The sequence below is a fragment of the Tympanuchus pallidicinctus genome, unplaced genomic scaffold, assembly GCF_026119805.1.
Source record: "Tympanuchus pallidicinctus isolate F22 unplaced genomic scaffold, pur_lepc_1.0 scaffold5, whole genome shotgun sequence".
NCBI classification, from domain to species: Eukaryota; Metazoa; Chordata; class Aves; order Galliformes; family Phasianidae; genus Tympanuchus; species Tympanuchus pallidicinctus.
The window spans coordinates 63,213,022-63,226,062 of record NW_026294769.1 but is presented as its reverse complement, the minus strand read 5'-3'; the positions used below and the strand labels follow the sequence as shown (position 1 = coordinate 63,226,062).

General features: G+C 38.0%; 1 protein-coding gene across 3 annotated transcripts in view; it reads left to right on the top strand.

The window, feature by feature from the left end:
• TAF2 (TATA-box binding protein associated factor 2) overlaps window positions 1-13,041 on the top strand; it is a 56,466-nt gene that overhangs the window by 26,756 nt on the left and 16,669 nt on the right. For all 3 annotated transcript variants that reach the window (XM_052703616.1, XM_052703615.1, XM_052703617.1), the window contains exons 17-22: window positions 1,325-1,465; window positions 3,210-3,320; window positions 4,827-5,020; window positions 6,218-6,357; window positions 11,098-11,167; window positions 12,599-12,708. In XM_052703616.1, the coding sequence (XP_052559576.1) occupies window positions 1,325-1,465; window positions 3,210-3,320; window positions 4,827-5,020; window positions 6,218-6,357; window positions 11,098-11,167; window positions 12,599-12,708 (766 nt within the window). The remainder of the gene's footprint in view (window positions 1-1,324; window positions 1,466-3,209; window positions 3,321-4,826; window positions 5,021-6,217; window positions 6,358-11,097; window positions 11,168-12,598; window positions 12,709-13,041) is intronic.

Sequence of the window (13,041 nt, the reverse complement as noted above, 5' to 3'; positions counted from 1 at the left end):
AATAAAATTTGTAAAACATACAAATAAAATTGTAATGAATTGGTAATGTCTTATAAATGCAGTAGTCTTTTGTAATTATTTTTTATTTGCAGTTTTGTTTGCAGTTTTAAGTTCATCATCGTGGTTTATCACTAGCGTTTGTGATTAAGTTTCCTCTGTGGGAAGATTTGTTATGCACATTATAAGAAAAGCTACATATGTATCTGTAGCTGAAGAACTTCTGTTTTTGCAAAAGGACTGCACTGTTTTATTTCCCTTTAGCTTTCCTTTAGAGGAAAGGACTTAAAAGGAAAATGGCTTTAATAGTAACGCCTCCATCTTACATAGGAGAGATGGTGATACTGATTGCTACCCATCTTCAAGGAACCACCTGCTTTTCTTACTGCATGTGTAATGCTAAGTAGAATGAGATTGCCTAAATTGGAAGTAAATGGTCAAAATCATTTTTCCTCTATGTGAAAACGTTTCCCTTAGTTTTTGGAGAATCTGAAGCAGTGTAAAGTCCTAAACTGGATGATGTGTTGGTCCCATTTGTTAATACACTCATCATGCTCAGGTACTCTTCTCTGCATGCTTTCATTTCACAAATACACAAACCCCAGGGTGCTGGGAAGGCATAATGACAGTTTGTCCCTGTAGAACTTCCTTACCTCAGAACAGATGATAGCAATAGATTTGTCTCAGTACATTCTTTGATTGCAAAGTAAAATTAAAGCTGAATGGCAGTTGCAGTGTTCAGAAGGCATCTGGAAGAGGTGCTACAATATATGGTTTAGTAGCTTAGTGGGTAGTAATGGTGATAGGAGGACAGTTGGACTAGATCTTGTAGGTCCTTGTGATTCTATGATTCTGCATTAGCTAACTTTTATTTTGCTTTAGAGGTGGTCTTTTAGTGTTAGAGTGGCTAAGGCTGAGGTTACTGGCAGGGTATATTTGGGATGTTGGTATTGTAAAAACCTCTTCCATCACTGGCTTCTGTGGAGTCAGAAAATTTGGCTTAATAAACACAGAATATTCATCTAAATAGAAAAGATTAAGTAGTTAAAAACAGAAGTTTGTCATGGAAAGGTGTTTAGATGCAGACATCTTCCAAGTGAAACAACTTCCTAAAAATGTACATTTAATGTAGAGAAGATGTATTGGGGATGGCAGGGTAAACTTAGCTAATGTAATATAATATATTGTTGAAAATATGTTTGTATTTGAAGGGCAGTACATTCCTGGCAATATTATTTCTTATTTGGGGAAATTTTTATTTCTTTACAGCCAATTTAAACTTACAGCAATGATGGTAATGTGATTTCCCTTTCCTCTAATTATATAGATTGCAAATTCCATGGTAAGTACATGGACAGGACCACCAGCCATGAAGTCGCTCTTTACCCGAATGTTTTGCTGTAAGACTTGTCCAAACATTGTGAAGACCAACAACTTCATGAACTTTCAAAGCTACTTTCTGCAAAAGGTAAAATTTGTTTTTCCATTGAACTCTTTAAATTAAATGTCAAACAGAAAATGTTCCTATGGAGGACGACTTCTGGAACATGAATAGCACAGTCTCACTTTGCTTTCATTAAATGTTGAAAATAACTGGTTCTTTTCTATTTTATATCCTTTTCTTTCATCTTCATTAAGAAATAGTTAACAGAAGTTCTTATCATTTTTCTCTGAACAGCAGCAGTTAAATTAGCAATTTCTTCAGAAGACTGTAGTACACATAATAATTAGTTGAAAATATTTGAGTTCTTAAAGAGAATGTACTGCACAGTAACAAAACTAATCATCAGGATGATCAGAGGGCTGAAATGCCTATCCTTTGAAGATAGGCTGAGGGCTTGTTCAGCCTGGAGGAGAGAAGGCTGAGAGGAGACCTCATTGCAGCCTTCCAGAATTTAAAAGGGGTTATAAACAGGAGGGGAATCAACTTTTTGCAAGGGTAGGCAGTGATAGAACAAGGGAAAATGTCTCTAAGCTCAAGGAGGGAGGGTTTAGATTGGATGTCAGGGGGAAGTTCTTTACAGAGAAAGTGATGAGGTGCTGGAACAGGCTGCACAGAGAGGCTGTGGATGCCCCGTCCCTGGAGGTGTTCAAGGCCAGGTTGGATGGGCCCTGGGCAGCCTGGTCTAGTATCAGATCTGGAGGTTGGTGGCCCTCAGTTGGAACTCAGTGATCCTTTGAGTCCCTTCCAGCCCAAGCCATTCTGTGATCTGCTCTTGTAGATGAATTTGTCAGCCATCTTCGGCATTGATTTCATTATGTAAATAAAATCTTACAAATTTTAACTTAAATTGGTGGCCTTTTTAGTTCAAGGCACTATTTAAATCTTCTTTCTGCCTGCTTTCCACTGACTGTCAGCATCATGCTGCTACAGATTCTTTTCATGTTATGCACTTTTTTTTCCTGAGACATATAAGTGTACAGTGAATAACAACTAAAACAAATGACAGTGGTTTTTCTCTCAAGGCTAACTTTATAATTGCTTGATGATTGAATTCTTAATTCAGATGTATCATATTACTGATCAGAGAAAACTTAAATTTTATTTCTCTGTCCCAAACTGCTTCATCCTTCTCCCCACCCTTCTCTTTTTTGAACAGTCATTTGTCGTCTTCTGCTCTTTTTCTCATTGTTCATTTTCTCCCACTGTCTTAATGCTTTTGTCCCTTACATTTTTAATCTCATGTTATAAATTTATATTTCCTAAATAAAGATTCCTGAAACTATTTGAGTGGATTCTAAAAGAAATATCTAGATCTAAAAGAAATACCTAAGAGAAATACCTATTTGTCTGATAATTCTTTAGCACCACTGACTGTATTGGGTGTATACCTCTTGATCCTACATATCAGGCACAGACACCAGGTTCACACACAAACACTCAACTTGGATGTCAGTCTCAGAATGAATTTCACCATTTTCTTTGCTTCATTATTTTCCATTCCTTACCTTTTAGATAGTGCCTTGAACTGAGTCATTTCTTGGACGTGTAACTTTTTCTTTCTGCTCTCTGACTGATTATTGAGCAATAATTGCATTACTTTTTGAACTGAAAGTTCTGTAGCATATGGTCTTTCAAAAAGAAATTTCTGTCCGAGATACGTTTCTGCAAATCTAATTGCTTGTTTTCAAGGTATAGCTCTTTTCAGAGTGTAACTGTCACAACTACACATTGTTGTAAGAATGATATTAGCATTAATTTTATTACACAGACTATGCCGGTCGCCATGGCCCTTCTGAGAGATGTTCACAACCTCTGTCCTAAGGAGGTTTTGATGTTTATTTTGGATTTGATCAAGTATAATGATAACAGGAAGAATAAGGTAAGGAATTTGTTTATTTTACTCTCTCACTCTTGTTGGAGAATCTGAAAGTTAATACACTGCACGATGTATTATGCCACTAATGTAAATACGTAGCCAGGAGAGTTGATAAAAGGTGATATGCTGAACTAAACAGTATGTTAAAGAATACTCTGTAGCTGACATTTGAGGTGACATTTCTTGGTTGTTTCTCTTGGAGAAAACTCTGTGTTTGTTGACTTATCATGGATCTGAAAATGTGTACGAGGGTTAACATTTTCTGCATGAATGTAGCATTGGAAATTAAGCACTTTTGAGAAGAATGTCTAAAAGAGCAAGGAAATAATTTTTTGTTAATGGTATGTACAGAACAGAATAACCTACATCTAGTTAAGTAAAAGGTGGAGCTCATTTTAGTGTTGTTTCATCACTAAACGGAAGCCCCTGAGTTGAAAGTATCATCTTAAGTTCCTTAGCATATAGAATACATCTGAAGGATGGTCCTTTAAGATCCTAAGACGATAAGAAGTTCCACGTCCCTAGTTAAGAATCGTCTGCAAGGATGATTCCAAAGTAATCTTTGGAATTAAGTACCTGATGTTTAGTGGAACAAGACTGAAGCCTCTTAAAACTTAACTTTCTGGTGTGTAGAAGCCAGGAAAATTGAAGTGAGAGGATGATAGAAGGTGGAGAGGTAGAGTTCAGACAGGATGTGCTGAATTGTACCAATATCTCTCTACCACCAAAGGAAATATCCCACTTCACTTTTCCTTATGTCCCTTCTAAGCATACGTTAGAAACCTGCTGTATCTGTCACTCTTTGGCTTGCTTAGGTTAAATTAGATGATATGCAAACTCAGTACTTCATTCTGCTTTTATAATTTTTTATAATTTTATAATTTTTTATAATTTTATACTTTTTATTTCTTTTTATAATTTTATTTCTGTACTCCTGCTGTTTAGTAAATTGATGTGACCAATAAATGCAAGAGCTAGCACATGGGAAGGGCTTGGAACTGTGAGCATGAGAAAAGGAGCAAAAGCAGAAGCAAGATTTTCTTTAATAAGCAGAGGCATCAGTTAGTTCACTTAGGAGCTCTTGAAGTGGCTACTTATATAAACCCTCTTATTTTCAGAGATGTCGGGTGACCATTAACCTTGAAACCTTTGTACTGAGTAGAAAGAGAGGCAAGTAGTTATGGGTGCTAGTGTTTAGAAAGAATTACTTTTATTTCTAAATCTTGAAAATTTTCATTACTTGACTTTTCAATTTCTGTAAAACAATGTATTACTATTAATATGGTTATATTCCAGAGTGAAGAATAATGTTAATGTAAGATAGTTTATCTGTTTGCTTGAACTCAAATCCATTTTTCAGGACAAATTTATTTAACTATTTTGCTTTCTCACAGTTTGTCACATAGTTTCTGTTTTAAGATCTTATTCTGTAACAGTGCTTCAACATTACTCAACTTTTTAAGAATATATTTTGTTATATCTTGTATCTAAATGCTGTTTTTTATCTAGTTTTCAGACAACTACTATCGTGCTGAGCTGATTGATGCCCTAGCCAACTCTGTGACTCCTGCAGTCAGCGTGAACAACGAAGTACGAACCCTGGATAACCTAAATCCTGATGTTCGACTTATTCTTGAAGAAATTACCCGTTTCCTAAATATGGAGAAGCTTCTTCCTAGCTATAGACACACGATTACAGTCAGGTGTGGTTTAATAATCACTGAAACATAGAATGGCTTGGAAGGGCTGGAAGGGACCTCAAGATCACTTAGTTCCAACCGCCCCCCTGCAGTGGGTAGGGTTGTTAACCACTACATCACACTGCCCAGGAACACATCAAACCTGTCCCAGGGATGGGACATTAAGTTCTCTGGGCAGCTTGTGCCAGTGCCTCACTACCTTCTGAGTGAAGAATTTGTAACATCTAACCTAAACCTCCCCTTTTTCAGTTTAAATCCATTTCCCCTTGTTCTCACACCATCTACTTCCATAAAAAGTCAGTCCCCCTCCTGTTTGTAAGCTCCCTTCAAATACTGGAAGACTACAGTAAGGTCACCCCGGACCCTTCACTTCCCCAAGCTAAACAATCCCAGCTCCCTCAGCCTTTCATCGTGGGAAAGGTGCTTCAGCTCTCTGAGTAACTTTGTGGCCCTCCTCTGGACCGACTGTTTCATTTCCTTCCTGTTCTGCAGGCCCCAGGCCTGGGCATGGTACTCCAGATGGGGCCTGACAAGGGCAGAATACAGGAGGACAATCACCTCCCTCTTCCTACTAGCCACCCCTCTTTTGATTGAGCCCAGGGTAGCATTGGCCTTCAAAGCTGCAAGAGCACACTGCTGGCTCATGTCCAGCTTTTCCTTCATCAGGACTCATTTTGTTGCACACATACAAGAGAGCAGTCACTACTTTTTTGGTTTTGTGTACTCTTCTGTAGTTTTAGCTTATGTGCTTTAGTCTTAAATGGCAAACTCTTGGCTATTTCCAAAAGTTGGTAGTGTAAGTTCATCTTGACTGCTCTGTTGTTCAAGATTAATCTCTGTTGATGTAGATTGTTAAGAGCAGACACAAATTGATCGTGCTTTTGCTTCTTTAATGAGAAATTTATGAAAGTTTTGCAAAAAGCATAATTGTAGCAATAGCTATAGAGCGTACAACAGTAATCTGAGCTATTTTTTTTCTGTGCAGGTACAGCTGTATTTGAATCAATATGAGTTTAACACAATTTTTCTTCAGTGTTTCTGCCTAACTCAAGAGTTACTCAGTGCTGTATTAATAATGTAGAAATAATTGTTGATTAATATTAGAGAAAGACTACTTGATTCTGAAGGAAGAAACTATATATATACTTTGTGGATGGCATTTTGGAAGCCTAATGTAAATTTTCTTTCTTCTGCTTCTAGCTGTTTAAAAGCTATTAGAGTGCTTCAAAAGAATGGTCATGTCCCAAGTGATCCTGCTCTCTTCAAGTCATACGCAGAATATGGGCACTTTGTAGATGTCCGAATAGCAGCATTGGAGGCTGTGGTTGATTACACAAAAGGTATTCTTTCATGTATTTTTGACAATTTGTAACACTTGTGACATAGTAAAAGGTGTAACAGTTACCTCGTTAATACTAGGTTGAAGTATCCTCCAACAGAAGAGCTTATGTTGATGTGTTGATAAGAAAGGCTGGTAATACAAATGTTATGAAGATGTGAGCATTATTTCTCAGTGTTCCACAGATTGAATCAGACATCTGAAGTTTTGAAACACTGAGTAGACTGATGAGTAGTGGTAAGGGGTGCTGAGAGGTGCTGCTGATTTAACATCATTTGTAGTGGTTTTGATTCAGCTGAGTTCAGCGATGTCAGAGTTCTTGGCTTTGCTTTATCTTACTATTCTTAACTTTTTTTTCACGTGTGCATTTTGTAACTGTACATTTTGGAAACTTAAATTATTTTCATGAGTGTTGGTTTATTCCACCTTGCCATTTGTTATACACAGCCAATGTGAGATGTTTCTGTTTCATTACATGATAAACATAAGTTGACTGCTGGAGACCTTTGGGGAAAAAAAAAACCAAACAAACTAAATAGCTTTCTTGAATGTTAAAGTTGAATTTCAATCCTGAGAGGTTTCCTAGAGGGAATTGGAAACTAATGATTTTCATGTATAAAATTAAGTACTAGATTGTAATTCACCAGTCATTCTGGATCTCTAACACACTGTGCATGTGCCATTTGATACCGCTATGAGTGGCAGAACAAAGGAAAATGGCTTTGAGGAAGATTTAGGTTGGGTATTAGGGGGAAGTGGTTGTATTAGAATCACCAAAGTTGGAAAATACATCCAAGAATATCTAGTCCGATTATCCACCTACCACCAGTATTTCCCCGCTAAACCATGTCCCTTAGGACCACATCTAAATGTTTCTTGAACATCTCCAGGGACAGTGACTCAGCCACCTCCCTAGAGAGCCCGTTATAGCACCTGACCACTCTTTGCAAGAGGAAACTATTCCTAAGATTCAAACTGAACCTCACCTGGCATAACTTGAGGCTGTTCCCTCTTGTCCTAATGCTAATTATGCGGGAGAAGAGGCTGACCTCTGCCACACCACAGCTGCCTTTCAGGTAATTATAGAGGGCAATAATGTTGCCCCTGAGTCTCCTCCAGACTTTAACAATCCCAGTTCTTTCGGCCACTTCTCATAAGAATTGTGCTCCAGACTCTTTACCAGCTTCATTGCTCTTCTCTGGACGTGGTCTTTCTTGCAGTGAGGAGCCCAAAACTGAACACAGTACTCAAGGTGCTGCCTCACTAGAGCTGAGTACAGAAAGATGATTGCCTTTCTGCTCCTGCTGGCTATGCTATTTCTTATACAAGCCAAGATGCCATTGGCCTTCTTGGCCATTTGGGAACACTGTGGCTTGTGTTCAGCTGAGTGTCTGTCAACACCACTAGGTCTGTTTTCTCAGCACAGTCTTCTCAGCTACTCTGCCCCAAGAGAGTATTCAAGAGTAACAAACCCATTGCCTGGGTTTGTTGATGCCAAAGTGAAGGACCCGGCAGTTGGTCTTGTTGAATTTCGTTCCGTTGGCCTCAACCCAGCTATCCAGCCTGTCCACATCCTTCTGTAGTGCCTTTCTACCCTCAGGCAGATCAGCACTTCATCCCAGCTTGGTGTCATCTGCAAAACTTAATGCCTTTATCCAAGTCATCAGTAAAGATGTTAAATGGGACAGGCCTCAATACCAGCCCCTAGGGAACACCACTTGTGGCCACTCACCAACTGGATTTGACTCCATTCACCACCACTTTTTGGTCCTGGCTCTCCAGCCAGTCAGCCAGTTCTTTACCCAGCGAGGAACGTATGGGTATGCAGCATGGGCTGCCAGCTTCTCCAGGAGCATACTGTGGGAGACAGTGTCAAAGCTTTACTGCAGTCACGGTAGACTACACCACCAGCTTTTCCCTCATCCACCAGGTGGGTCACTTATCAAAAAAAGAGATGAGGTCAATCAGGCAGGACCTGCTTTTCATGAACCCATGCTGACTGGGCCTTATCGCCTGATTGTCCTTTAAATGCCATGTGGTCTCACTCAGGATGATCTGTTCCATAACCTTCCCTGACACCAAGGTCAGGCTCGCAGGCCTGTAGTTCCCTGAATCCTCCTTACACTTCTTGTAGATTCACGGTGGCAAGCTTCCAGCACTCAGGGACCTCTCTGGTTGACCAGGACCATTGATAAATGCTAAGTATTGTGAAGTAATATATTATGTCTTTAAAAGAGCTGATCAAAATGGGATGAAGTGTAAGTAAGGTATGGTAAGTTGCCCAAAATACTCTACAGATACAGGACAGGAGAACCGGAATGGTAAAAAATTGTAGGAAGATTACTTGAAGAAGTTGAGATAAATGGAAGTTTAGACTGAGCTTGCTATGAGGTTTGGAAATAATGGATTATAGAATTCCAGCACTGTTCTACCTTACCAACAAGAACTTCTCTGATGAAGAGGTAGCAGAGATAGATAGATATCTGCCACAAAGTCAATGTGATTCTCAACACAGCCTACTATCTTAACTGACTGTCAGTGTTGTTTCTCTAATACTACTTCAAATAAAACCAAACTTAGCCCTTGCTCCTCCTATTAGACTAGGTAGCTTTTGATGCAAATCTGAAAGCTTAGTGTGCTAACAAAATCCAGCTAGACATGTAGAAGTTAGAAGGGTTTGTCTAGCAAGGCCCAAAGTCTCTGGCTTTGGAAGAAGAAAGAATGGGCCATCTTGTGCCAAAATGTCTGATTCTCATCATTCCTGGTTACCTGGTTTCCAGTTCATACTGGATGTGAAACAGCAGCTATCAAATGGCTGTTGCTTGTGCCAAAGCTGCCTTTTTAACAGCTTGTATAAAGGGAGCTGACCGATTTTTGTTATTTCCATAAAAAGAGAAGTCTGTATTTTCTGGGGCAGTGTGGAACTCCCATGTTTTTCTATCAACTCTCAGAGCAGAAATAGCAGTGCTTTTTTTTTTTTTTTTTTTTCTTCAAGTTACTTTAAAAGAAATAATTTCTCCATGGAACAGAAGAAGTTGTTTTCTTTGCTGTTAATAGTAAGCTTTTTCTGAGACATGGTAACTCTAAAATGCTTGAGGCAGCATACAAGGACTTGGGCAGTTAGTCTAAACTTGAAGTGAATAGGTTTTATTAACATTTTTAAAGGTAGCTTCTGATAGCTCAGTGACTATTAGCTGTTACATATATATACTTCCAAGAAGTTGCATATTCTAAGAGGTAACAACAGACTGTTCTCATAAATATCTGTGACTACCCAATTGCATGAATGAAAATTTCAAGTCTCATATGTCCTCTGCTGCAACTGAGAAACTGACATCAAGCTAATAAGATTTATTTTCCTGAAGATCAGGTTAAATTTATCACTGCTCCTCAAAATGTCATATTGCTATACAAATTTGAGGAGTGTTAGTAGCAGAAAGTAGCAGAAAGTCTAGCAGGCCTGCTTTGTAAAGCAAATGCTAAAGAAGGCATACTGTATTTCAGGCACAAATAGGTTTAGGAAACCAAAAAGGACTTCTCTAACCACAAAAGCTATTGTGCTTCTTGATTCTATTGTCCTCTACTATCAGCCTGAAGGACTCATCTCCAAGTGGCTCCATTCTCTTATCAACCATTTAAAAATACGTTTTCTTTTTTTGCAGTTAAAATTATTTCAGCTTTCTTACGATTATGATTTAATGTGTTCACACGTGTTCTGTTTTTCTTGCTGCATGGTTATACAATATTATTTTTCTTCCATGCAAAACAGCTTCTGTATGCAATGTTCTATCTGCCTCTATTCCAAGCAGGGTAGCTGCCAGGAAAAGCACTGTGCGTGGAGTTGAGCGCAGGCAGTCTCTAATCCCTTCAAAGCACGTCCTGTGCATAGCTTTTAAAGGTTTCCCAGATTTTTAAGGCAAATCTGCCACTGTGGTCCTAGTCTGTTCAGATGCATCATTCCCAATCAACCCAAACTGCGATCTGAATGGTGCAGAACATGAGCTAGTAAATCCCATGTAGAGGCAGAGAATAACTGCCTGGTCCTGTCCCTTGTCAGTGTAAGCAGTTCTGTTGTGGCTAGATTGCAGGAAGAGCAGAGCTAACTTTCAAGCTGCCTGCTAAAGACTCTTCAGCAAAGATTTAAACAGTTTAAATAAGATGACTTTGTCTTTGTGTCAGGCAGCATTTTCTAAGAAGCATATGCTGATAAGACTCAAAATATATTTTAATTTCAGAGTATGCTGATTTTAAAAAAAAACTAAGGAGGGTTTCAGAGTGTGCTTAGAGTTTTAAGTAAGCCCAGTTGTCTTCCTCCTTCTACCTGGTTTATAGATAATGGTCACTGATTGTTTTGTATTGGAATTGTCTATTCTCTGTTCTATGTGGAAATTGTAGTATAGATTGTTGAAAGGATATTTGGATGTGTTGGTACTGTGTGCTTCCTAAAGTAAAGAAGGTTATTTTCTCTGTGATCAGCACTCATAACAAAGTCATGTTCGAAGAATCAGAGTTGGTAGTTACTGAACAACTTAGGCATGAAGGAGTTATGTGCCTATTTTTATTTTGCTGTGAAGTTGAACCATGTAAACCACCTTTTTCTTGGAATTTGCGTTATAATTAATGAAATTTTGGCTGCAGTGATTCAGACCTTTCACTAGCTAATTACAGGAAGCCATGACCATCTTGTACAAACTTTGTTTTTTTCTGTCTATTTATAGCTGTTTTATTTTATTATTTGCAGTTGATAGGAGCTACGAAGAACTACAATGGCTGCTCACAATGGTTCAGAATGATCCTGTGCCCTACATAAGGTTAGTGAGTCGGTGTTTTTACTAATGCTGGAACCTACTGCATAAATTCTTGGTCAGGACTTGTTAGAATAGATCCAGTGCTTAGCTGCTTGATACTTTACAAAAAACAATTTATCTCCTTGTTGTTTTACATAATGGCGGTGCATTTTGGTGTTTCAGCAGTTGACATCTCAGAAGATAATGTACATGGTTCTTATTCTCCCTTATATTATTTTTATCTCTCATGTTCTGTTCCTCTTGTGAATATCTGAAGTTAGAAATCATTTCCTAATCATAAATGACATAGACAAGTCTGATATTGCATATGGCAAGAAGATACTGTGATATTTATACAGTGGTTGAAACGTAATGCATACGATGCTTTGCCAGCCATGAGTGCAAAGCAATTGTTAGACTGTAGATGGGGTGAAAGGATAACATATGAAAATACAGTGTAACTTCTAGTATTTCCTGTTTCAACTTCATATTCAGCATTGTGTGATTGTATATTATAGCACATTCATTATGAAACTTGTAACATCTCAGTTCATAATGATTCTTCTTCCACAGCACACACTTTCTGTGGTTACCACAGAAATTTCAGAGATTGAAAGTATTACTTTTTCTCTCCATTTAGCTACTCTCTTAAAAAAATGTTGTAGTTGTAAGATTATCATCTGTTTTCTTCTATCATTCTTGTTAATAAAAGTAGGTATGGTTCCAGTCACTAGTGGAGGCACAGCTTCAGTCCAGGAAAGAATTTTCATTTTGAGTCTCATTAAAGAGGATGTGGAATGTAAGCCTCTTCTGAAAGGAAGAAGAAAAAAGTCAGAACCGATAGAGTTTTCTTGTCATAAATATATAACACAGCATGGGGAAGCTTCATATACAGAGAATGTAGTTAAAATTGGAACTCACAATTATTATAATTGATAAAATGTTTCTGAGGCTAGGTTTAAAGTGGAAAATTCTATCTGCTTTCAGTTCAAGTGTATGAGTATTGTAAATAAACACAGTAAGCATGGAATTTTTATACACCTATGCAACTTAAGAGTGACAATTTTCCTTTCCAGAAGTGTTTGCCAGTCAATGGTTTTGTTCCAGTCATTTGCATCGCAGTCATAAAAATTTAATATATTTAAAAATCCTTTGATGCCAGTATGAAAGCAGTTTATTGGTCAGCCTAACTCCAGGTTGTGAGCATGCAAAAAAGACTGTAGTTAAACTGAATGGTATAATACAGCCTACAGTTTTGTACCTAACTATTGAGAAATGATGTCTGGTAATAATGTGTTGCTGCAGCTTGCTTTTTGTTTTGAAATTATTGACCAATAAATTTATCTGAGCATACTGTGTGTTTGAGAAGTCTGGTTTGTAAGAACATTGCAAACGGAACAGACTTTGTATTCTTAATTGTTGATTTGGATTTAATGAAAATCATTTTTATTTTAGGCATAAGATCCTGGATATGCTGACCAAGAATCCACCTTTTACCAAGAACACGGAGTCACCTTTGTGTAATGAAGCTTTGGTAGATCAGCTTTGGAAACTGATGAATTCAGGTTGGTTTGCACTTCTTCAGTGTTGTAAGATTGGTAGAACTGGAAAATTCAATTTCTGCAGTTCTCATTCACATACCTCCTAAACTTCCTTAGTGATGCAGGGTACCAGTGGACATGTTTTTCATTATTTTCTTTAGTCCTCTAGTGTGCTTTGATACACTTTGGCATAAAATTATTCTCTGACTCAGATGTTCACATAAAATGTTTTCCCAAGTGAAGCTGTATGTTTTTCCTTTTTCTTTACAGTTAGCTGTAGATCAGGCAGTCTCTTTGCCCTATTTTACCAAATTCTCAGAGAACATGAGAGGGTGTCATTTGCATGGATAATTTATT